Raw genomic sequence first — 25,978 nt, 5'->3', positions numbered from 1 at the left:
AGAAAAGAAAGGGCATCGCAGTTCAGGAGCTGGTACTCAAGTTCCTTATATAAACTGCAGGTCAGTGAACTTTGATCGTGAACCATTTGTGACAGGGTTTGAGATTATAATTGTTAGCTTAAGATAAAAGGTTAAAATATATCATAGGAAAGATTTTTTTATAGTATAGTGGAAACAGAGACATTGCTTATTAGTACCTTCACAACAATTACGGAGTAATCACATTACCAAGGATGCCATCATCTCCTCTCATGGCAGGGCCTTATTTTTTTTTGTCTAAAGCTCTCACAGTGTGATGTTTAAAGTAGTTTGCACATTTTCCAGAGTGGAGACAATATATCAACTACTTTTGACATTTTCTAGAAAAACTACTAATCGTCTTTCAGCATGTAGTGAAACTTGTAATAGGCCGTAACAGAAAATTTCCCATTACTTAAAACCACAGGAAGCTAAAGGCTTCCCCATTTTGAAAGATTTTCAACAGCAAAGATACAAGAAAATTTCAAGCTATCTGAAGCAAATACTTTAAAATCAGCTGATGAAAGCAAACATTGCTGTTACCTTTTAATTTCTTTTTCCTGTCCTCCGAAAGCTATTACAGTACGGATTGCTGCCAGAACTTCCTCTGCAACAGCACCTGCTTTTGCATATGCAGCTTGTTCTTTGTCAGTGAAAGCAGAGAGAACCTAATACATGATCAAATATTTTGACTTAAGAAAAACAGAATGAGCTCAACCACTTCATAATGGTTTTTATCACACTTTCTTCCAATGTGAAGCCTTTTGATTTTATTATGTGTAAGTGCAGAATATTCAATATCAAATAATTCAACATTACTTATTCTCAACACTAAGAAATGGATTTTTCCACTCTGCTTTTGTCCAGTGCAGTAGGTTAGATGACTACTCCTACTGAATGTGGTTCTCCCCAGGTAGATCTCCTCATCTCTGGCTACCTTAGCCTGAGGGCTCTATAGTTTACACTAGTTGGCCACTGTCCATGAAGACTCTTAGCCAGTAGACATACGTAGCACATGCTTCTCTACTCATACCTTTTCTACAATATACTCACTCAAGACAGGGAAGGCTTATATGATCTTCAAAATATAAGGAAAATAAAATACTATAAAAATCAGAAGGCTTCCAAACTACAAATGCAAGTCACTCCAAACTTGTGGTAATTTAGTACTTCTCTCACCTAAGTCTAAAATTTCTTACCAAAGCTGTTATAAATCTGAAAACAAACTCTGTTCAAGACCAAGGCTTGGTCTAATTTATTAACTTATTGGTGCAATTATTCCTTTCAACAGAACAAGTAGTCACGGATGAAGTTTAACAGTTGCAGATGTGGATTCTACCTGTATATCTTGCTTCATTTTCTATATAAAAACACTATAAAGGCAGAAACAGCTTCAAATCAAACAACTCTGTCCAGTCTACAGGAGTTATAATATTCAAACTACATGAGGGTACTTATATAGAGTTCATCTAAGATCTTACGGACACAGAAGTTGCCTATAAAGCTATAACTGTTCTAAACAATACATTTTAACAGCAAGAACTACAGATATGTAGATTTATTTCACTATCTTTCTTTAATCTAAAACCTAACACTGAATGTATGTTAACCTACCTTTGCCCAGAGGGCTGCTGAGAGTCCCAGGACAGGACTGACTGCTAGTATTACAAGGGTCAATTTCCATCCTCTTATGAGACCAACAATAAATCCTGTTATAAATGTTGTTAGAGCTTGAACAAGCATTCCAATTTTGTCACCTATTCCATCATTAATCTTGGAGACATCACTGTAAAACAAATCACATCCAAAATACATAGGCTGGGTCTTAGTCTTACTCAGGGGGAACTTATCAAAATACTTTTCTGTATCATTGTGACAGTCCAGTATCAGAAGTATTAGAAGTTCAGTCTCTAAGACTCTCCATGAGAAAACTTGTAAACTTAATTTGACAGGAAAATAATGAAATCTAGTTTCACAATTAAATAATTCAGTTTAAAAATCATCATTAAAAAAAATGTAATTCATACATGCTTAATAAGAGAAAATAACTTCGTAAAAGGTACAGTATACTTACTCCAGAAGACGAGTGTTAAGTTCTCCCACATCATTTACATCAAACCATCCTATTTCCTGTCTCATAATTGCATGAAAAAATTTTTTTCTTATTTTTTTTATTTGCCGGCCTGCTGCTAAAGTCCAAAAGGAAGTTTGGACATAAGCAGCAAGAAGAACAGCAGCTGCTATTCCAGAATAGTAATATGCATATCTGAAAGAAAAAAGCAAAACACAACAAAAGAAAACCCAAAATATAGGGGCAAGATTCTCTGAAATTAGTTTTAATTACCTCACTAGTCTGTATTTAGCTTGATGCTTACTTCTTCTCTTTTAGACCTGAATTAGAGTTTATATGTTTATACTAGAGTTTACACTTCTCTCTAAAACTTGTCCAGTTTTCTATGGGTAGTATTTAATATCAGTTTTCAGATATGTAAAAAATAACATGAAGCTACTGTTAGAAATTACTTTTTTCTTTGTATAGTATATATTTTCTCGTAAGATTATTTCAGAACTATGTTTCAGATGCAAAACTCCGTAACATTTTTGTTTCAGCTCATAAAGACATACCTAATAGCATACACCCATATTAAAAACACATTTATATCAGACAACATGACTGTCTATATAAATATATATATGCATGGATGTTGTAAATATTTCCTGATTTGAGAATACAGCATTACTGTACATACATCAATTGCAAGCTAATGCCATTAGAGCAATTTTTCTTTTTTTTTTTCTATTTTATTCATAGCTGGTATTTGACTTTTAAATTCATTCTGTGTTGTGCTATGAGCAGGGTGTCAAGTTAAACCCAAGGAGTGTGTAAACCCCTATATTTCTCAAACTGCAACTAAATTTGAGCCACAGTTTTAAACTATTCAGAAACAATATAGTTTTGATTTCATTCAGAATTGACATCAGAATCAGTAACAGGTGAACTTAACCTAGAACTATACCAGAAGAATGTAACTGAGCTGATTACCTATTTGTAAAACATGACCAAAACCAATGGCTACAGAATCAGTATGCTTAGAACTGCAGCATGAAACTTGGCAGGAATCTGTGTGCAAATGTTCAGCTCACCAAAAAAAAAAAAAGAAAGAAAAGAAAAGAAAAAGAGAATGGCTTTATATATTAAACTTTTCAAATTTAATCCAGCCTTTTCTGTGGCTAAGATACCACACAGTTTAGTCAGGGACTTTGGAACTATACTCATTATGAAATGAACTACATCTAAACAATTTAATAAAAATGGGTTAATGTCTAACTGAATGCTGGTTAGTTAAATATTGACCTCGATCATCTTCAGCAACATTAAAGCTTTATACAGAAACTACCTAACTAAAACCAAGAACAGTGATTCAAAATTCAGCAGTAATTACTTTAGGCAATTACTTTATGATGTTACATCACTTCAATAATTTTTTTATGCTTGGACTTTTCTTCATGACAAATTGTATCAAAAGGGATTGATAACTTCACCAGATTCCATGCTGATGAAATACATTCTGTAAATTCACTGCTGAAACTGAACAGAGAGTAAATGCTCACTGCATTGTAAAACAATGATTCTTTTGAGAAATAGTTGGGTTTTAGGAAAATAGTTGGGTTTTAGGAAAACTGTTGTCTGAATAACAAGCACAACAAAATTTACATGCATAGTTCAATACTTGAACACACGTGAGAACTTTGCCCTTGTAAACAGTTACTATTATTTGATCTGCTGGCAGGCGTTGTTAGAGAAACAAGGAGTGGGTACAAACAGCTGCTTCTTCAAACCAGTGAACACACTAACTCAAGGTTCTATGTAGAAACTTTAGAAAAGAGAACTTATTCCTGTGCTTCATTCCTTATTCAACAATGTTTCTAAAGAGAAACTCGACCTACTTTTTATTGATACTTTCAGATTTAATGTCTAAAACACAAGGTGACATGTATGAAGTTTGTGGCAGTTGACCTTGGTTGGATGCCAGCTGCCCACCAAAGCCACTCTGTAACTCCCCTTCCTCAGCTGGACAGGCAAGAGAAAAATATCATAAAAAGCTTGTGGGTTGAGATAAGGACAGGGAGAGACCATTCATCAAGTATGTCATCGCAAAGCAGACTTGACTTGAGGAAAAAATGAGTTTAATTTATTACCAATCAAACTAGACTAGAATAATGAGAAAAAAACCCCAAATACCTCCCACAGGAGACAGCTCTCTATGAACTTCTCCAACGTGAGTCCTTCCCACAGGCTACAGTTCTTCACGAACTGCTCCAGCGTGGGTCCTCTACATGGGTGCAGTCCTTCAGGAACTGACTGCTCTAAAAGTTCTTTTTATAAGCTCAAGGAATCGATGGATGATAATCAATATAATTTTTAGCATAACAATTACTTTTTATAAATTCACAGGGAAAAAAAGGAAGAAGAGAATACAAACACATTGGGACTCAAAGCGCCACTGAAAAAGGGGTGGGATGGGTGAAAGCAACAGATTACAGGAAAGTTGCTGGGAATGGCTGGGGGTGTTCAAGAATCCACCAACTGTCTCCAATGTGCAAATCCTTAGTTATATACAATATTCAATCAACCATTACTTTTATGCTAAATCATGCAAAACATCTGTGGGAGAAGAATGGCTTGACTAGAAATGTGCCTACATTAAAAAAAGAAGAAATACCAATTTCGAATTACCTGGTCATATCTTCTTCCAGCTTGTTAAGAGCATCTAAAGAATAATTCATTGTAGTGTTTTCTTCTTAGAAAGGAAGGAAAACATAAAATACTTTTAATTTAGCAAATTTTAACAGATTTGCTTTCCTGCATGCACTTCAGCAAATTTTAGTTGTTACATCTCCTTTTGAATCAAGATGATTGAAAAAAAAAAAAATAACGAAAATGAATGAACCTTACTAATATAAAGTTTGCCATAGCTCCACTGACTATTAAGCTACATCAGTGTAACTTGAGATTAAAAGTTAGCCTCAGGAAGCCTCAGTCTGGGTTGGTTTGTTGGTTTTTTTTTAAATATAGGGCATTCGTATAATGTAAAACCTCATTAAAAATACCTAGACAATGACATCAAATTAGTACCTGCAGATAGCTTAACCCATTATGAAAACAGTGGCTATAATGTGGGTGTTGGCCCTAAAATAATTATGCCCCCCGGCGAGAACTTAGTGACAAAAGTTTTGAGAAGACCACAGCTGCAGCATTTTGCATTAGCACCATTAAAAATCTGATCAATTTATTGTACTTGGGAAGGAGTAAATCATGGATTCTTTGTTGTGATACAGGCAGTATGCCCAAGTTTCTCGCTTACAGCAGCTTATGAACAGCAAAAATGGATGCAGGGTAGAAGATAGTCACACCCTTTATCTTTTTCTGTATCACCATAGGCTTTTATTAAAATGTTTAATAAAATGTCATTAGGTAATATTTTAGGCAACAAAGGTGTTTACTAGTTTAACATCTAATGTGTGAATTCAGAGAACCATGTAATTTGGTTTAACTGTTTGCTGATACCAAAGTGACAGTATCACTCCTCCCTTTTGTATCCCGCAGCACATGCCTGCCCTACTTTGTGTTTGATTTGATACTTATGATTCAGCAATTAAGGCTATTCAACAAACTGATCCAAGCTAAAAATTAGTACTTTCATTTTCTATTGGATCTACTTACTGATCTGATTCACCTTGAGAACTATAATTGTCAGATTTGATGCAAGGGAATCAACAGGAACTCATGCTGAGGAGGTGGAAAACCAGCCTCTTTCTATTTATCACAGCCACAGTTAAACATGATTTGTTGAATGTACACTGTAGTGGATCATTTGAAAAAATTAAAAATAAAACCTACTAATGCAAGAACTAAAGGAGAAAAAAGAAAATCCATAGTGGTTATCTCTATTACAACAAACACAAGAGTTACTAATTTACATTAGAGAGCAGTAACAAGCTGGGGTTTCTGACATCAGTATGTCCTGTCAAGAAGCTTGAATCTCACTAGCTCTTTCCCAGATATGAGCTATTGTTCTCTTCATAGCAAATATATTCTCACCTGGAAATTTTGAGTCTCCAGAAGCAACAAAGCTATCAGTCATATCACCAAAAATTATCATCGCAACAGGGAGACTGGTTCCATGGGCTATTGCCAAGAGAGTGCCTAGTATCATCAGTAATTTATCTGACCAACTGGAGTATCGAAACTGTGAGTGAGAAGAGAAATTAATTCTAATTGTGGTTATTAGAATGCCAACACAATGTTATGCCTACAAAGTCATGAAAAAGCTATCAGTTTTACACCTAGTGTCACAAAACTACAACTTTGTCTTAATAGGAATTAAACTTAAAAAAAAAAATATTTAAAGGTACAGGAATAAATCCTTCTTATGTAAATAATTTTATACTATAAACTGTCAAATCCAGAGAAGTATACTACTTCAATGCATCAGTATCTGCACCTGGGTAAGAAAGGCTGTATGAAAGTAAGGCATAAGAAATTCGCCCTTTTGAAGTTTGCCATTTACTATTTAATTTATAAGAAATTTTAATGTCATTGTGACAATTAAGGCAATAAATACTTTTACTGTAAATTCATTATTATGCAGTCAGAAATACTGTGCCTAATGTACCAGAGATATTATCAAAACGTACTGTAATCATAAATACCTCTTGCCATTGAATTTAAAGTTTCAGCGCATCCATTACAAAATCATTGCCTTTAATTTGTGGTGTTAAATACTAAGTATACTGCTGTGAAGTATAGGGGTATGATATAACTATGCAAGTGCAAGCTGGTATAGAAAAGCAGAGAAATTATGCACTGGCCAGCATCATGTACCATAGTTTTATTTAATGCACATTACTGTGCATTATGCACACTAAACCTACAAAATACAAAACATTTCAGTATTACTAAAAGAGGACCTAAGATTTACTTTGATTAAATATTAACAGATTGCCTTTTAAAAAATATAGTGAAAATAAAAAATATCTGGAATTGTAAGTACTTTTTAGTACACAATTTTTTATTTTAAGTGTCCTCAGTGCCACAGAGTTGCCCTTTACTGCTGACCCAGGTGACTGAATAATGATTAATTGGGTTAATTAGTGTGATTAGTACCCAATTCAGGTGATTTAGAGGACAAGATCACATATAATATTAGGTATATGGACACCCTTTGCATTGTGTTGGAATTAATGACTAAACATGGAAATCCCTACCTTTCACAAAAATCTAGTATGAGTGTGTTTAGCATGATAAGGGAAGACTCCTAAAAATCCGTATCAGTAATAAGACAGCTTCTTTAGTCAGAGAATCATAGAACTATAGAATCATAGAACGGTTTGGGTTAGAAGAAGACCTCAAAGATCATCTAGTTCCTACCCTGCTGCCATAGGCAGGGACATCTACTAGACCAGGTTGCTTAAAGAATCATCCAACCTGGTCTTGAACACTTCCAGGGATGGGGCAGCCACAGCTTCTCTGAGCAACCTGTGCCAGTGCCTCAGCACCCTCACAGTAAAGAATTTCTTCCTTTTACCTAGCCTAAATCTCCCCTCTTTCAGTTTAAAGCCATTGCCCATTGTCCTATCAATACATGCCATTGTAAACAGTCCCTCTCCAGATTTCCTGTAGGCATCCTTTAGGCACTGGAAGGCTGCTCTAAGGTCTCCACAGAGCCTTCTCCTCTCCAGGCTGAACAACCCCAACTCTCTCGGCCTGTCTTTCATTGAGAGATGCTCCATCCCTCTGATCATCTTCATGGCCCTTCTCTGGACTCATTCCAACAGCACCACCTCCCTCTTGTGTTGGAGGACCCAGAGCTGGATGCAGTATTCCAGGTGGGTTCTCACAAGAGTGGAGTAGAGAGGGAGAATCACCTCCTTGGCCTGCTGAAAACTACATCCAGAAAAAAACCCTGCTTGATTGCTATACTATATGCAATATTCTGTATTATCAAAGTATTTGATAGAGACCATATATGCACTACTACAATATAATTTTAACCACTTTGTTTACACATTGAAATGCATGTGCATTTACACATATATAGAGAGAATAAATCTTACCAGTGTAAATGGGCTGACCACCTTAGCCTTTTCTGCTTTCTTCTTCTTCTTTCTTAAAAAGTATGACAGTTTTAGTGCATTTAAAAAGCAACAACATTTCACAGAAATACTAAGTCGCTATATTAATAAAGTTCAATTAGAATATAACTATGAAATAAATGTACAGGAAACATTTGTGTATAAAATGTGAAGCTCTTCCCAGTTCACTGCTCTCAAAGATGAAACAACACCCTTGGGCTGGTGGTTCCACAATCTAATTAGGAAAATTGCAAACTGAAGCAGTATATCTTTCAAGTTGGAAAAGAGGAAGATAACTTATAAAATCATGGTGGATGGGGAACACATAAAATGTTCAAGGTATGTAAAATATTGATTCCAAGCCATACTGAAAATTTCAAGATAACTTTCATCTGATGATGTAACTGTATTCAAGGTGTCAATTCCAACATAATTTGTGTCATATTTTAAAACTATTTTTCAATAAACTCTAGTCAATGCTGTGGACACTTAATTCTTAAAAGAAAATTATAAAGATCCTCCTTTAGCAATGAATGTATCAATGCTACTCTCAGGTTGTTACAAAGCTTTCTATTATCAGAGTTTCCAGATAAAATAAATTAAACTAAACTAAAATTAAACTAAATATGAAATAAAATCTAAAATAAGATAATTTATCTTATAAGCTTCAATAGAGAAAATGTTTTTGATGTTCAAGAACACTTACTGTTTGTCTTCAGATTCATGACCCTGGCTAGATACAGTGATATCATAACTATTTCCATGTATAGTACGCTTCTTCTTGTTTCCATCTTCAGAATGCATTTTAAATTTATTTAAGATAGCTCCCTGTAAAATAGTATTTCACCGAGAAATATACAACTGTTAAGCTAAGGACAGTAATCTCAATGACTATTTGTTTGAAAGAAAGATACAGATACTTATTAAATTCAATAAAGTTATTGATGTCTTACACTGTAAGTGAATTCTCTGAATGGGAAAGTATAAACATGTTGAAACAGGTCCAGATGTTTGGAGTTTGCCTACAAACATCTACATTTTATAGTTGTTTCTATTTGATCGCTGTGCATCCTTCATTTGATTTCATTTGAATTATAGAAGCATTATATTTTCTGCAATTCTGCACAGATATACAAGATAAATGAGAAAGTAGATGTTTATGTAAAAGAATGTGCATTTTGAAATTTAGTTATGAGTTAATTTTATAAAATATCTCTGATTTAAAAAAAAAAATAAAATATTGACATACCGTGAAGGTTGCTCTTAGGTTTCGTCTAGTCCTCTGAAAAAGTATTCAAACATCAGCAGAATTAATATGGTTAAGGACATGCAGCATGATTGGACCTTGCTCTTCTCATATAAAAAAGAGATGATCGATAGCTGTCTCTTGTTTTTTTCCCCACTCCCGTTGCCTTGCCTTCTTTGGAAAGTAAGTGTGTGCACTTTGGACTCTGCTAAATATTTTCTAAAGGGAATATTTAGCAAACAAAGTCCTTAAATTCAAGCTTATTTCATTGTTTCCTGGGAGAATAAGCCTGAATAGTGTATTCTTCCCCCAGAAAAAGTTCCTTTTATCTACTGTTGGCTTAATTATGCCCCTCAAAACTTCCAGAAATTTACTTATTAGAGATGGTGCTGAATGCTCCAAGTAACTGTTACAGTTAAGGATTAATTCATAGTGAGAACGAAACCAAGTAATACAAAAGGAGTGTTTTACTCTTTTGCTTCTTTTCACCTCTTCTAAATCTAATCCAGAAAAACATGAGCCACCTAGCCTGAAAGAAAACATAATTTTACTATAATGAATATTGTTTCTCATTTGAGTACCTGCAGAACAGCAAGATGAGTTTCAGACTCAGTTTAGAAATTGTTTGGAAATAGCTATCGTTAGCAGAAATCTGCTCAGTCAGTATCCTTCTGTTTTTTTAATGTATGTTCAGATTATAAACAGTTTCAAGTGGACCATTTATTTTATTGTGGAATGTATTGTTTTCATCTGTATCTGTAGGCAGTACCTTATTTTTAATGAAAATAACAACTATTTAAAACATTTAAAAGAAATTACTTGAACTTCTTAACTGTTATTCCAATGTATATAGTGAACTAGATATGTTTTATTTCCTTTAAAGATGGAGAGTTGGATTTTCCAATAAGCTTGTGGTAGGCAAAATGGTGGAGGGTCCCAGCAATCCTGTAGTGATACCTCAACAACATTTAGCCCTAGCATAGGCTAGAAAAACTGTAAACAAGCTCTGATTTACCAAAAAAATGGGGAACTCCTGTTCCATTTTCACTCAATGATTGAGTGGTCTGGGTTGGAAAGGACCTTAAACATTATCTAGTTCCAACCGCCCCCTGGCATGGGCAGGGACAACTTCCACTAGACCAGGTGCCTCTTTCAGCGCTCGAAAAGAATACTGCTTTGTATAATACTACTAGAATATTACTTTGTACTATTTCGTACAACTTCGCCAACTTGGCCGCCCTTCTATCCATGAGTATTGCCCTGTGTGAAGAGAATTATCACATAGTCAGAAACTGACGATTTTCTGTTCTTGAACTATGCTGTATAGCTCAGCCACAAGACACCATGTAGAGGAATTGCTACATCTTATTTGTCCTGGACCAAGCATGAGGCCAAATTAAGTCATTGTAAACATCTAGCTCCTATTTGTGTTTAAAAAGAAAGTGTACTCTGAAAACAATGTTTTAATGATTTTACAAAGCTCCACTTTTATTACCTGGTAATTTCATTTGTAGTTAATTGTTTATTAGCTATTAACTGTTTTATATTAATAGTTTATTGTAGTAAGAGGGAATACGGCAAACTAAACTAATGTCACTAGCTTCCAATTAGGAATTTACAAACTCAGTCTTGCTTCTGAAAGCTTGAAAATTTTTTGGCTTATATGTAACAACAGAAAATCCAGACAAATCTACAGCTCAGTTTGAGAGATGTTTCCTATACGGAAAACACTTTTCTTGGTGTTTATTTAGCACTGAAGTTATTAAATATGATTCAATGATGCATTCATATGTGAGAAAATACTATTTTTCATAATCACTGCTTGCAGAATAGTTGCATTTAAAACTGGATTCTTAACTACAGTTATAACTTACACTAAATTACATTTACACTGTTATAAATTAATTTAACCGAAGTGGTATTTACATCTGTCTTAGATCTACTAAGATTTCTTAAACTATTTAAAGCAGGACTAAAAAAGTCTATCTTTTTAGAGTATGAGCAGACGTTTTAGCCCTCAGAATATCCAGAAAAACACATGCCTTTTGGATCTGGAAAAACAAGATACACTAATTTAAAGGAATATAGTATAGAACATTAGAGATTTAAAAGTGTTCATTACTTCTGTTTACTGTATTTAATTTGCTATACAAAAAATTATGGAAAACCAACAATAAAATTGACTTTTTGTGCAGGTGGGAAACATTTTTCTCTATTGAAGTTAAATACAGCATATATTGTTAGAGACACAGCCAGTTCTTTTTCCTGATGTTTTTTCTAGCCAACAATCTGTCTGGTAACATTGTTAACAGTATGAGTAACCATGGAACTCATACAATTACTTAACTTTTTATCTTTCCCTCACTAAATCACTTGGGTTGGACACCTTTTTCTCATGCACAAAGAGCCTTTGTAAGCTGAACATACACAACTTAGCAGTATTCAGCAGTTACTGATTAGTCACTACACAAAAGAGATAACTTGAATTAATGAAATACTACACAGACTGTTAGTATGCTCAGTGCCCTGAATAAGAAAAAGGCTTTGCTGGCTAGGACCTTCTCAGGGAGGTGGGGTAGGGCTGTTTTTTACTGCCCCAGAATGGGTCCTCAGTGTGACTCAAATGACACCTTGCAAATTCCTGCTTTTCCCTTGGTATTTTATTCCTCCTTTCCTCTTGAATCCTTGAACTGCTACCTAGCTGCATATCAAGAGTCTTACCACTGTCTGCAGTTTTACCTCTTTTAACTTGCAAAAGTCCACTCTATCAATTTTTCACAGTTCTCAGAATCACAAGTGTGAAAGAGGGTTATGCAGCTGTATCTTAGATCACAGGCAGCTGAACTCCTGAGGAAGAAAGGAAGAGGTTTACAACCTCAAGTCATTATATATAAAATATGTAACAGTATTAATATTATATCCTATACAAAAACAGCACAGCAAATAGAAAGAACTTCCATTGCAGTACTTTTGAAATTTGTGTTACTATAGTGAAACAACTAAAAATAATTATTCATTCAGTTCATTTCATAAGAGATTGATTACGGCACTATGACCATGTTCTGCATGTTAGTCTTTGAGCAGAGTCAAGTTGTTTTGTTCCTTTTTGATGTTTGCTGTTAAAACAGATGTTTGTAAGGCAAAGTGATTCTACAGGCAACTGTACTCAGTGCAGATACATACTTGTTCACAAACTCCAAACCTTTTAAATGGCCATACCCATAGACACTAGGGGTAATGCTTCCTCTTACCAACCACTTCTTCTTCCAGAAACACTGCTGTATGCCACAGCTCTGTTTGTTTTACATGCCACAACACTAACGCATCCCTGACAAAAATCCAGGTGATGATATCAAGATGTGCCCATATGTGATCATTTTACAAGAAATAGCTCTAAAGAGACAGAACAAATTAACTCTCTCACCATGCAGGACTTCAGCGACTAGAACATTAGATTTCTGTATGTTGTGGCCAGCTACGGTTACTGAAGAGGCAATTATTTGTAGTCATCCTATTGACCCAGATTAGATGCTCTACTGTCTTGTTAATTTATCTGTATCTTTTCTTAACTCCCAATTTCCCCCCTTCCATAAGGGATCATTAATCTTAATTCCACAAATTCATTTCCTGAAGTCCTATCCAATGGCTAATCATAGCTCCTTATATTTCCTAACATTTCCAGGTACAAGCTCCTGCTTTGCTTGCAAAGGTGCTGTCAACAGCTGAAGCTGGTGGCAAAAGAGATGGGAATAGAGATCAGGTATAAGTAAGTATATTTATGCTGATCCCAAGCAATATATATTTATCTATATTTAGCTCACTCATTAGAACTGCTAGTCTCCCTGTGAACTGGTTGTCATTGGAAATGATACCAAGCCTCATTTCCATTTTCTCCTTCCAGTTCCTGGGTACAAGATAAGTTTTAAAAAAGTGTTAATCAGCTACTGATTATATACAATATCTAATGCTTTTTAAGAATAAAGGAATTTTCCCTCTGTTAGAATAATTTGATTTCTTTCAGGAAAAAAAAAAAAACAGCCATAGAATGTGGCTTATACTTTACATACAGAAAAAGTTTTCTTCGTAGAGACTCAGAAATGCCCAAGACTTATAACTTGGCCTGGTCTCCAGTCCACAACAATGATAAATCTGTTCTCACATTACCAAGCAGATCAACTCCCTTTCAAACCACAGGCTCTCAAGTCATTAGTGAGCAATTCAAGTTGCCTCATCATTGGCTAAACAGTTGCACAGCATTTAGTTGTCAGCTTTTCACTGCTGATGTTTTATTTTATACATTTCATACTTTTTAAATGAGAGAACAGTTGTCTTCCCAAGTCAGTAAAACATTCTATTGACAACCCTGCTATGCAAGAATCTACCTGAGTGCCTACCTAGAAAAACTCCCAAAAAACGTATCTTAACATCTTTTTCACAGCAACTACTTCATATATGCAGTTACCACAGGGTACAGTATTATAGTGCTTGATACAATTTAAGTAATATCTATACTACAATAACATTATAATTTTACTTAAACCTCTATCAGTATTCTAAATTAAAATTTCTCACCCATTCAAAATACCATTTTCCCCTGTTCTTTATTTTCAGTCAAAACTCACTCCAGTTCTGACAAGCTGACACATCATAAAATCATTAAAATGTTTTCTGATTCTAACAAGCATTATTGCTCTACTCCCAAATATCATCCATATCAAGGGCAAAATAACATGTTCCCATACATTTCCCACTGAAAATTGAATGTATTAGACTTCTGTCTTGCAAATCCAAATTTCACCTTTATATTCATTTATTTCTTATTCATTTTTACACATAAACTTTGTATAAAAGTGACATACCATATTAAACAGCAACATGACCAATGAAATTTAAGAAGTGCTAAGCGTGGCCAAACTCACACAGTAGTATTGACAGAGACCTTCCTTCCCAATGAACAGCAGAAAGAACCAATACAAAGTATTTAACTAACCAGCAAGCCTCAGGGGTCTTCCCCAATGCTTTCTCCCCTTCCCTGCATGGAACGTGAAATCATAACATGATGTCTTGTCTACTTGCTAGACAGAACGGGAGATGAAGGCTGTAGGTCAGGGTTCCAGCACCATCAGAGATAACTGAAGGAATGAAGTGATCTCTGTTCATATTCCAATTTCCTCACCTTTTGCACACTAGACTACCTCCTTTCTGATGCAATCTTGAGTCACTACCGCCTCCAGGTTTACATTCTGCTTGCACACAATCACACACAACCCAGTGTGAGGGTCACAAGACTAAATGTAATTCCTTTATTTATTTTTATAGTCAGCAGCAAATAATAAATGATTAACAGCTCACACTGACTGAATAAAGGGTTTGAATCACCCCTGTTTTCCACGTCACCATTCACTAAGATAGCAGTTAATACTATGGAGCAGAACTGAATTTAGAGAATGGATCTGTTTTAAACTGCTTCTGGTGAAGCATGGGATGAAGTATGGGACTTGGGGGCATGCAAACAAAGCCTTTTATCTAACCACTAGAGGAAATGATCTGATAGTGATTCCATGTCATTGGCCATTAGAATTTGCAGAAGGCATTGTATCATTTTCCATAGTGTCTGGGGACAGATGTATTTCTAGGATATCCCATGTCCTAAAGAAAATAGATGATTTATTCAGTGATCGTGCATGGTTGTCAACCAGTTCAGGAAGAGGTACACTGAGTTGGCAGTTAAAAGCAAGTGTGACCAAAACAAGGCCAAGTCATATAACCAAAACTGATTCCATGGTATAGTGCACATGAAGGAGGAGAACATATCTTTGTTATTGATGGAACACTTTGGCAACACATTATCAAAGAAAGAGGCCTATTACTGTATATGACAGGAACAGGAAGAATTTCCCACACACCAACAGAATAGTCCAAATCTAATGTGTATGTAAAATCATGTTTACAAGAACAAAAATTATTTGAAATGTGGTACTTTATCTTGTCACAAATATATCTGTGACAAATATTCTTTTGGAATACTGGTGCAGTGGGTCACATCACAGGATAGAATTACTACCTACTTTCCCGATTTATCTCCACCCGTATTCATATTTCAAGTAGACTGAACTATTTAAGAGTGATAGGTCTCTCAGGAAAAGTATATGTATATGCTTCTATAAGGCCTAAAAACAAAGATAAGTCTATAGCATCATGAGTGCATGGATGGTCTTTTCATATACTGGAGTTAGATTGGGTCATCACATTTGATTTGTTACAGAGGTCACCTTGTCACAGTTAAATCTGGCACCTGCACTGACAATTTTTCCTCGGTTCACAAGGGGGAAAAGACAGGCAGGCAATAAAAGGCTTACACTAAGATTTCATAGTAAGATGTTCCCCATAAACATTTTAACCCCAAGTATGGGTAAAAGTAATTTTATGTGCCACCACTATGGTAGTGATCAAAAAAAATCCTTTGTGCTAGCACAGTATTAACAGTGATGACTATTCTGATAATGATGAACTGAGTAAACTGATCTCTCATTCAGGACTGCATGAGTGCAAATAGGGACTTGATTGTCATGCCGTATCGGGTGACTCATACATTAGTGTTAAACCATGACAGGAACTGTAGAAAAGCAATAATGACATTGCTCATCTATGAAAGTTCCCTTTCTTCTTCACATATATTTATGTAAATATATGGAAAAATAGAGTACTGAACAACAGAAAAAAGAAATATGTGTGTATATCTATCTATCTATATACTTCTATACCAGCAAATTATGAGTAGAAATCATACCAGATTCAGACTTTTGTCTCCCTTTTGATCTGGGTGTATACTCACAGAATCGTTAGGGTTGGAAGCGACCTCCAGGGATCACCTAGTACAACCTCCCTGCAAGGCAGGGTTACCAAGATTAAGTTACGTAGGAACACACCCAGGTGGGTTTTGAAAGTCTCCAGAAGGGAAGACTCCACAACCTCCGCAAGCTTACCTATGAGGATGTTATGGAGACAGCCTTGCAGAGGCCAAGGTAGATGTCCTGGGTTCAGCAGTAGCAGTCATTTTTCTCAGTCTTAGTAGCTGGTGCAGTGCTGTGGTTTTGACTTTCAGCCTGGGAACAGTGCTGATAACACTGATGTTTTTAGTTGTTGCTAAGTAATGTTAACTCTGACCAAGAACTTTCTGAGTCTCATGCTCTGAAAGGGAGGAGGGGCAGCTGGGAGGAAGCAGAGACAGGACACGTGACCCAGACTAGCCAAAGAGGTATTCCATACTACAGCATGTCAGATGATCTTAAGGTCCTTTCCAACCCTAACTATTCTATGATTCTATGTCATGCCCAGTATACAAACTGGAGGCAGATACCCAGAAGAGCCAGATCGCTGCTCAGGTCGGGCTGGGTATCGGTTGGCAGGTGGTGAGCGGTTGTATTCTCTTCCCTTGTTATGTCCCTTATCATTATTATCATTGGTGGTAGCAGCAGTGATTTGTGTCATACCTTAGTTACTGGGCTGTTCTTACCTCAACCCGTGGGAGTTACATTCTTTTGATTTTCCTTCCCATCCCTCCAGGGGGTGGGGGGAGGAAGCTGGTGGGGGGGGAATGAGCGAGCAGCTGCATGATTCTGGGTTGCCGGCTGGGCTTAAACCACGACAGTAGATAACATCCACTACCCTCCCCTCGTCAACCCATCCTGCCATGTCATCATAGAAGGCTATCAGATTAGTTAAGCAAGATCTACCCTTGGTGAATCCGTTCTGACTACTCCTGATGACCTCTTCTACATACTAGTTTAATGCTGTTTCTGCACACTCAGAGAGCCCTTTTACTTCAGTAGCAGTCACTCGGCAAATATGTACAATGAATATGGCAACATTTCTCTATCCAGAATAAAATAGGGATATATGGGAAACTCACTCCACAACTATACTGAAAATTCATGTTAATGTGAGAAAAAACTAAGCTTTTACTGACCCAGTTATACAGTTACAACCAAAATCATGGTAAACCTAGAACTCACAGCACTGGGTACTCCTGCTTGCTTGTGCTGCTCCTAAAACTTGGGATATTACAACACTGTTAACTGACCTGACTGCATAGGAAGCAAGAGTAATTGCTTAAACTGAGGCCACTGAATTCATAAACTTGTAAAATGGGGCTTCCAGGACTTAAAGATCTACTTTCTTGAACTAGTGAAGAATGCACAGCCTCTAAAAACATTACCTCAGAGTGGAGTATGATTATCATAGAATCATAGAATAGTTAGGGTTGGAAAGGACCTCAAGATCATCTAGTTCCAACCCCCCTGCCATGGGCAGGGACACCTCACACTAAACCATCCCACCCAAGGCTTCATCTAACCTGGCCTTGAACACCACTAGGGATGGAGCACTCACAACCTCCCTGGGCAACCCATTCCAGTGCCTCACCACCCTAACAGGAAAGAATTTCCTCCTTATATCCAATCTAAACTTCCCCTGTTTAAGTTTTAACCCATTACCCCTTGTCCTGTCACTACAGTCCCTGACAAAGAGTCCCTCCCCAGCATCCCTACAGGCCCCCTTCAGGTACTGGAAGGCTGCTATGAGGTCATCTACAGGAAGAATCTCCTGGAAGAAATTCAGCAGGTAGATGTCTCAGAACAGTTATCCCAGGGCTGAAAGGAGATTTGGCTAGCAAGGTTATTGATCTAGAACACTGTGATAATGCAAAAATCATACGAATCCTGGAAAAATTGTTGGGATTGGCATCTGAGGAAGTATCTGAGTTCACAGAACCACAGTGCCTTTCAAGTAGCAGTGATACAAGGCTTAAGTGAGCAAGAATAATTCTAGGACCTGTGAATCAAGCAGAAATACAATGGGAGAAGCTGCCAATTCAGCATCAACAAATAGGCAATGTAATGAAGGTAAGAAGGAAAGCACAGAAATCTCAGTCTGATGGATCTGATAAAAGGTCTGCACATACTATAATTTTCAGAAATATGGTCATAAATGACCCACAGTCTCCATTTAAAAATACAGATCAAAAGGAACAGAAAAGGGAAAACAGTCCTTGGTGTGAGTTTAGCTCTGTATAACAAAAGATAACAATAACTGCAAAGGACCCTTGGAGAACATTATAAAAACTTCCTTTAGCGAATACCAGTGGGACTACAGGAAAGCTTTTTTTTTTTTAACATGTTAAAATTTGAGAAAAAGAGGCAGAGATATGAGAAAATGCAATAGAATCTATAAAATCCTTATTGGCTTGTTTTCTCAAGATAACGGAAAGAGATAAGGAGGAGGAACGAAAACCACTGAACATAACAGTTCCCTCTCAGTGAAGCCCTCAAGTACTATCTCTTTCTCTAAATAACTACCCACTAATAAGACTAGGGATACTCTGCTGTCTACCTGTCCCTGGCCTAGTGGTAAAATTACAACATAAACAGTGCAAATGGCCATTAACTGTTAATTGATACTGTAGTGTCAATACACACTCTTCAACAAATTTGTTCCAGCTGGAACTCAAGAAAGTAGAAAAATGGTAAAACTTGTATTATATGCATGAAAGGATGTTCATGCACCTATATTAAGATCTCCGCCTGCATTTAAATAGCTGCCAAGTTCCAGAGTTCCTTCTGAGTATAGGAATGGGAGGATCCCTCCTATAAACAGCAGGGAATTATTGGCACAGCTTTACTGAAACAAAATGTATTAGCTGCAGATTTTGCTACGGATGTTTGAGGAATTGGTGCTGACCAGTGGGAGGTTAGGGTGGAGTGATTCCTGCAAGTCACTGATGTTTTGTTATTAAGAATCCGGAGGAAATAAAAACAGTGGATATTTGGGTAACAGAATTTCCTCAAGTTTTGTGTGTCTGTAAGTTAAAATGTGGAAAAATAGAAGTTGTGTATTAATTGAAGGTCTGGATCCTCCTTCCCAAAACGCAGTATTCAATGCATGCAAGAAGCAGAAGGATTCCAACTCACCATCAACAAGCTTGTTGGAAAGCAAGGCTCTAGTACAGAGACCTATAATTTTAACTTCCCATTTTGTCAAAGGTTAAAAGCAAAGAAAAAAGCCTTAGAGTGTATTTTTAACACATAAATAAGGTAGCTACCTCCCACGTTGTTTGTGGTAGAAACATGCCTGAAATTCTTGTAGCACTAAGCAGAATATCTCAGTGACTTTTTGTTATTGACTTAGCCAACACTTGCTGGGCACTAGCAGAGCAAAGCTGGTAAAACCAAGCTTTTACCTATGAGGGAAAGTAATATTGTTTCATCCATGTACCTCAAGACTTTTAGATCAAATGTATCGAATGTGGATGAAATTACCATCAAAACATATTATGTCACATCATACAAGGATGATGTGTTGGTACAGCAGGAAAATGAACTGAAAGACCAGGAATATACCTCAGAAGTAACCAGCATTACTTAAAACACAGGTTTTAAAGCTAATCATGACAAAAGTCGGTACAACCTGAAGTGAATATTCAGAAGTAGTCATAGGCCAGGAAGGGCAGGAATAGTTTAAAGTCAGGAAGGGAGGGCGACGCTGAGATCACCAAATGGTAGAACTGACTATGAGGTCCTTGCTCCCACAATATACAATAATAATTGTATTAGATTCACTTTTGCAATTGCTTACATTGCTGTAAGAATATCCTTACTTTTACAGAAATCGGTAAACCACTAATCAAATTAGTGAAGAAATCTCACAAACAAGAAAGGAAAGAACAGAAAGAAGCACAAATGCACTAGTTCAAACCCTGGCCATCAGAGGTCCAGATTCTTGTAAGCTGTTTCATGTTCATCTGGCCACTATGAACCTAGACTTTGGGCCTGTGCTATTTCAAGAACCCAGAAATAAGATGCAAGTTACAGCCTTTGCACTGAGAGTCTTAAGACCAGTGGGAAAGAACTCTATTCCATATTAAAAGCCTGGTTTGTCATTGGCATAGTCAATGCGCTTTGGGAATACATCCCTAGAAGTTGTTTTGCAGTAGTACATATTATACGTACTCCACTAAAGTACATAATCAGTGGAAAAGTACAAACTGGATACGTATCAAATCCTAGGTTAGCTGGAGGCATATTGGCATTTTATAAACTAAAAGGTTTCTGTAGAAGATGACAAGATTTTATCACCAGCTCTATATGGCTTTTAACCACAGGAATATGACATAAGTGTCCTTGTTATCACCAGCTCTATATGGCTTTTAACCACAGGAATGTAACATAAGTGCCCTTTACCTGTTTATCTGTCTCTCGCCAGATAAAAGCTCCGTTGCTGACTTCGTGCCACAGGTTATTCAGCGTGGTTCAGATGACTTAAGTTTTGATCAAAAGGATGGAAAATCCTCAATTAGATATGCTGCAACCCCCATGAAAAACAAAAAGAACTGCTTGTCTTCACTCTGCACAAACAGCAGAGCTACATGCTCTTCCAACAATGTTAAAAGAGGAACCTGAAGGAAATGATCTGGCTTTGTACATAGTTTCAGACCGGATATATCAAGCTTTAACTAATTGGTTACCACCATGGAATAAAGACAATCTACTAATACAGAATGGAAATTTGGTAGCCTTTCAATAATGGAAAGGAAATCCTGAACACAGTTTAAAAAAAGCAGAAAGGAAAAAAATATGCAGGTCATGTAAAAGCATACCAAGAGGAAAAATACAGAAGGAGCAGCATTGGAATAGTCAAACAGATGCCCTTGGCAAGGAGATTGTGGTGATCCCAGGAGAATTAACATTTGAAAGAAACACCCATTTTGAAAACAAAACAAAGAAAATTGAACAAAGCAAGGTATCAAAGACCTAGTCACTTTACAACATGTAGATGAGGAAATTGAGGGGTGATTACTATAGATGCTAGTAGACAGGTGAAGCATAAAAAGCATAGTGCGGCCAGATAAAAAGCACTTCTAGATAGAGAGCACCATATAATCTTCAAGTATATTTGTTTCCACAGGTGCATGAACAAGATCATGTACAGGTTGCTTGAATACAAAAGGTAGTGTTAGAATATAGCTTGTTGGCCAAATGTGAAAACAGATGGGTAGATAATTGCTTAACTTGTGCTGTGGCAAATACCCCCACTAAGAGAAAAATAACGCTAAAACATTAGAGAATTCATAAACCACAGGCTAGGATAGAAACGGACTACACTAGACCATGTGTAGTCCCATTTACCATGCAAAGTGGGATTAAGTATTTGCTAATACTAGATCCATTGACAAAATGTGTTGAGGTAGTTCCAGTAAAGAAAGCTACAGCCAAGTCTCCCAGAGTGTAGACACTGAATATTGTATTTTCCAGATGAGAATTAAACCGATAAATTGACTTGGAACAAGGAATGTATTTTCCAGGGCAAATCATCAAGGGATTATCTGAAGGCCGGGGAAGCAATGTTCAAGGTAAATTGAATGAACCAATGAGACTACAAAAATAGTACCAGGCAAAATGGTGAGAAACTACTCAGAGGTTGGTATATCACATCATCTTGTCATTTTAATGACCTGAGAGCCACAACAGCTTCCCACAAGTTCATGCAATTTAGAGCTATGCCTGGGAGAAAAAGAAAAGACTGCCTAATCTTTTAACTGAAGGATACAGACCCTATCTAAACACTGGAAAGAGATTAATGTCGTTATAGCAAGTCAGATGGGAAGGAATGCTCAATGCATGTATAAACAAACAAGAACAAACCCCTACTCTGCAGAATGGCAAGGAGGATGGAAAGTAATGTTCCACATTTTCCACACAGTTTACAGTGTAAACTGTAAATGGGATGGACTAACTCCAATTATAAATAAAGCAGGACCTTATGAATATCAAGTAAAACTCCAGAACAGAAAAATGCCTATGTAGTTCCAGTTTCAATTTTGATTATGGGAAGGCAAATAAGTTAACAAAAAGCAAGAATGTTATGCTATTAAAAATTAACAGTGAGTAAGGTGCATGGGAAATCTCACCAGCAGAAAGGCTATTAAAAGAAGCAGCATATATTAATTGTTAGGCTTTGTCAGATTGCAGTTTGAATGTTTTTATTTTTGCTAATAACCGTATATTAATAATTACATTAGATTCAAAATCATGAACCTTTGTTTGGGTTACAAGGGAATAGCAAGCATTCTGCTTTTTGTTGATAATAGACCCTACCTCTAGTGTCTATGGAACACTCTTTTGTACCAAAGATCATGAAAACATTGGATACATGTCTCCACTACTTTAATTACGGGAGACAATTGTGAAAGCTAAACCACAGCATCTATGTTCCATGACGCCAGAAATAATCTTACAATTTTAATTCATCTCTGATTGTAAGGGAATGATTTATGGGGTCTTAAAGCAGTAATTTAACCTGGATACTTTATTGCTACTTACTTGGCTAAAAATCAAAATAAACTACAAAATTTGTGATGGAACCTGAACAATCACACCAACTGAAATACATATGGAAAACACCAGGAATGGTTAAACCAAGTGTGAAAACCAGAAGTGAAGAATCATGTGTTATTTTAACCATAAATCCTTACCTGTGTATTAATTAGTTGTCTTTTTGTTACAGCTTGCAGTATGTCTGATAGTGTGTGCCACAAGATCCTGGGTCTATCTGGAGCTATATAACTGCAAAAGATCTACATGGATTTTCCAAGAAAACCAGGAGATAAGACTGGAACAGAGTGAAATTCTACCTTCTTGCTCAGAGGCAGTACGTAGCCTTGAGCCAGCAGAGCTCAAGGTTCAAAATCAAGGCACAGAGAACTGAGTTTCCATCCCATCATTGATATGCATATGCATATGCATATTCAGTTGTAAAAAGGGATATACTGTTCCTGGATGTACAAAAAGATTTTAATTGCATACCTGTGAAGAAAAAGGATCTTAACTTACTCTTTTATCATCAATTATAGGCAAAGAAAGTTGGGACTGTTCAGCCTGGAGAAGGCAGAGTGGAGACCTCATAGCAGCCTTCCAGTATCTGAAGGGGGCCTACAAGGATGCCAGGGTGGGACTCCCTGGACAGGAGACAAGAGGTAATGGGTTTAAACTTCAACAGAGGAAGTTCAGGTCAGATATAAGAAAGAAGTTCTTTCCTGTGAGGGTGCTGAGGCACTGGAACAGGTTGCCCAAAGAAGTGGTAAATGCTCCATCCTTGGCAGTGTTCAAGGGCAGGTTGGAGAGAGGTTTGGGTGACATGGGCTAGGGTGAGGCGTCCCTGCCCATGGCAGGGATTTGGAGCTAGATGACCTTAACATCCTTTCCAACCCAAACAATTCTATGATTCTATGATTACCTGATCAAATGAGGCCACCAAGTGGCAATGTAAATATTTAAAGTCACAAAGGAAAAGTGTAATACCTTTTAATAGAAATATAGAACCACTGAGGTTGGAAAAGGCCTTTAAGATCATCAAGTCCAACTGTTACCCAGGACTGCCAAGTCCACCATTAAGCCATGTCACTGAGGGCCTCATCTACATGTTAATAACATAACAACTTTAGACTATATAAAGAGAATAATCAAGAGAAATGAACACAGATTATATTTTCTGTGCCCTGGCATAAAGCAGTGATCTCATTTATGGTTCAGAAGCATAACCTGCAAAAACTGTCTTCCAGTGTTGAAGGCACAATGCCTTCAAATATTGCTTTCTTACTCATTTGAGGTAAACAAATTGACTTGCAACAATTTTTAAAACTCCTAGATTTAAATTCACAACCTTCTTGTCCTAAATCACAAACACACTTCATATTTCAGTGTCTGTTTTTTCTTGACCAATTCTACTACAATTATATGACTTTGGAGAATTCAGGTCTTGCTCTTATGCTCCTTCTGTTTGTGACTGTCACACAAGTATGCTCTGCCTTCCTCGATTCCTTTCACTCCTTAAGCAGAATTAAGTGTCAGCAGGATGCCAAAAAAGAAGGTGGGTAAAATTCCATCTTCAAAGCCCCCCTCCCCACCAAACCTGTATTTTAAATCATCCTGTACAGATTTTTTTAAGACATACAGATAAGCAATAATGCCAAAGTGCAAGATTTACAAATAATCTGATAAATCTACCATTTCTGAGAATTCACACAGAAAAGGGTGATTTGCAGAAGTGCAACTAGAGATCCAAATGGTACCTACCAGGCTTCAGTGCTGACATATTGGTTAGTCAAATACAGATAGTAGAGGTTGCTGCAAAAATAAAGAAAAAAAAAAAAAGGCACAACAAGCAAAAAAAGCCAAAACCTGTTCAAAACAGCAAGCACATATGCCTCCTGCATATACACATAGCTAAGCAACTGACTGAAATCCATGAGCTTTGCTCCAAACTATTTATATATTCAAAACTATTCTAAAATGCAACAGTAAAATATATCACATCTCACACTAAATGTGTCATAACCAGTTTGTGTTTTGCTCCTAAGTGAGGAAGTCTTACATGATATCTTGATATCAAGTTCATTTCCTCCTACTGCAAATCACAGCACAGTGTCAACTTGTTGTGGGTTAACCCTGGCCAGCAGCTAAGCCCCACACAACCACTCACTCACTTCTGCCCAGTACGATGGGAGAGTGAACTGAAAGGACAAAAGTGAGGAAAATTGTGGTAGAGTTAGTGACAGTTTCATAAGTGAAGCAAAGCAGTGCATGCAAGCAAAGCAGAATAATGAATATATTCATTACTTCACATTGACAAGCAGATATTTAGCTGCTTCCAGGAAAGCACAGCTTCATCACTGATAGCAGTTACTTGGGAAGACAAATGCCATAGCCTCAAATGTCCACGCTTCCTCCTTCTCTCCCTGAGCTTTTACCACTAAGCACGTCATACAGTGTGGAATATCCCTTTGGTCAGTTTGGGTCAGCTGTCCTGGCTGTGTCCCCTCCCAGCTTGTTGTGCACTCCCACCAGCTGGCTGGGCAGCATGAGAAACAGGGAAAGCCTTGATACTGTATAAACAATGTTCAGCAACAACTGAAATATTGGTGTGTTACCAGCACTGTTTTGGTACAAAACCCTGAACACAGCACCGTATTGGCTGCTATGAAGAAAATAAACTCCATCCCTGCCAGACTCAGTACAGAAGTTGTATAGTAAGTCTGTTCAAGTGAAAGCTTGTAAATATTTAAATAGTTCAGAAGTTTCAAAGTTTTAAACTTTGAGACACTCACTACAAATGAAATAAAACTTCTGACTTTTGGATTTTATTTTCCAGCCTGCTTATGCCTTCAGAAAATAAGTCAAGCTAATAAATTCTGTCAAATTTGAAAGAAGAGCACGTCACAGCTTTTTAAATTAAAAATATCTTTAATGGATTTTGCTGCTTCAGCTATGCAAACAATCTTTAAAAGTCATCTTCTTATTGACTGAAAGCCAGTAAATCTGGAGAAACATTTCTGAGTCTTTTGTTCTTTGAGACGTAGTGAATTTCATACAGGCATTTAACCAATTAATACTCCTCATTGCTTCCTATCAGCCATAGCTGCTGTATTTATTCATATAGTCACAATTAAAATCCCTACTTCAACAATACTGTTTTGAATACTGAATATTTGAAGCAAGTAATATATTCCAGCTTGACATGTTCAAA

The 25,978-nt window shown here is 36.7% G+C and overlaps 1 protein-coding gene across 8 annotated transcripts in view; it reads right to left on the bottom strand.

The window, feature by feature from the left end:
- ABCB1 (ATP binding cassette subfamily B member 1) overlaps window positions 1–25,978 on the bottom strand; it is a 64,723-nt gene that overhangs the window by 35,837 nt on the left and 2,908 nt on the right. For 3 of the 8 annotated variants that reach the window (XM_065666461.1, XM_065666460.1, XM_065666454.1), the window contains exons 3-11: window positions 12,140–12,247; window positions 9,404–9,619; window positions 8,861–8,982; window positions 8,137–8,188; window positions 6,122–6,269; window positions 4,757–4,820; window positions 2,093–2,284; window positions 1,633–1,804; window positions 562–686 (exon numbers count right to left, since the gene is read on the bottom strand). In XM_065666461.1, coding sequence (XP_065522533.1) covers window positions 562–686; window positions 1,633–1,804; window positions 2,093–2,284; window positions 4,757–4,820; window positions 6,122–6,269; window positions 8,137–8,188; window positions 8,861–8,958 — 851 coding nt within the window. In that variant the 5' untranslated portion in view covers window positions 8,959–8,982; window positions 9,404–9,619; window positions 12,140–12,247. Of the gene's footprint in view, window positions 1–561; window positions 687–1,632; window positions 1,805–2,092; window positions 2,285–4,756; window positions 4,821–6,121; window positions 6,270–8,136; window positions 8,189–8,860; window positions 8,983–9,403; window positions 9,620–12,139; window positions 12,248–14,390; window positions 14,407–16,386; window positions 16,475–20,637; window positions 20,659–25,978 lie in introns of those variants that run through there. The other 5 variants (XM_065666457.1, XM_065666456.1, XM_065666458.1 and 2 more) reach the window with 5 other exon arrangements.

Source organism: Lathamus discolor, chromosome 2 (genome assembly GCF_037157495.1).
Source record: "Lathamus discolor isolate bLatDis1 chromosome 2, bLatDis1.hap1, whole genome shotgun sequence".
Taxonomy (NCBI): Eukaryota; Metazoa; Chordata; class Aves; order Psittaciformes; family Psittacidae; genus Lathamus; species Lathamus discolor.
This window is presented reverse-complemented; position numbering and strand designations above follow the sequence as displayed.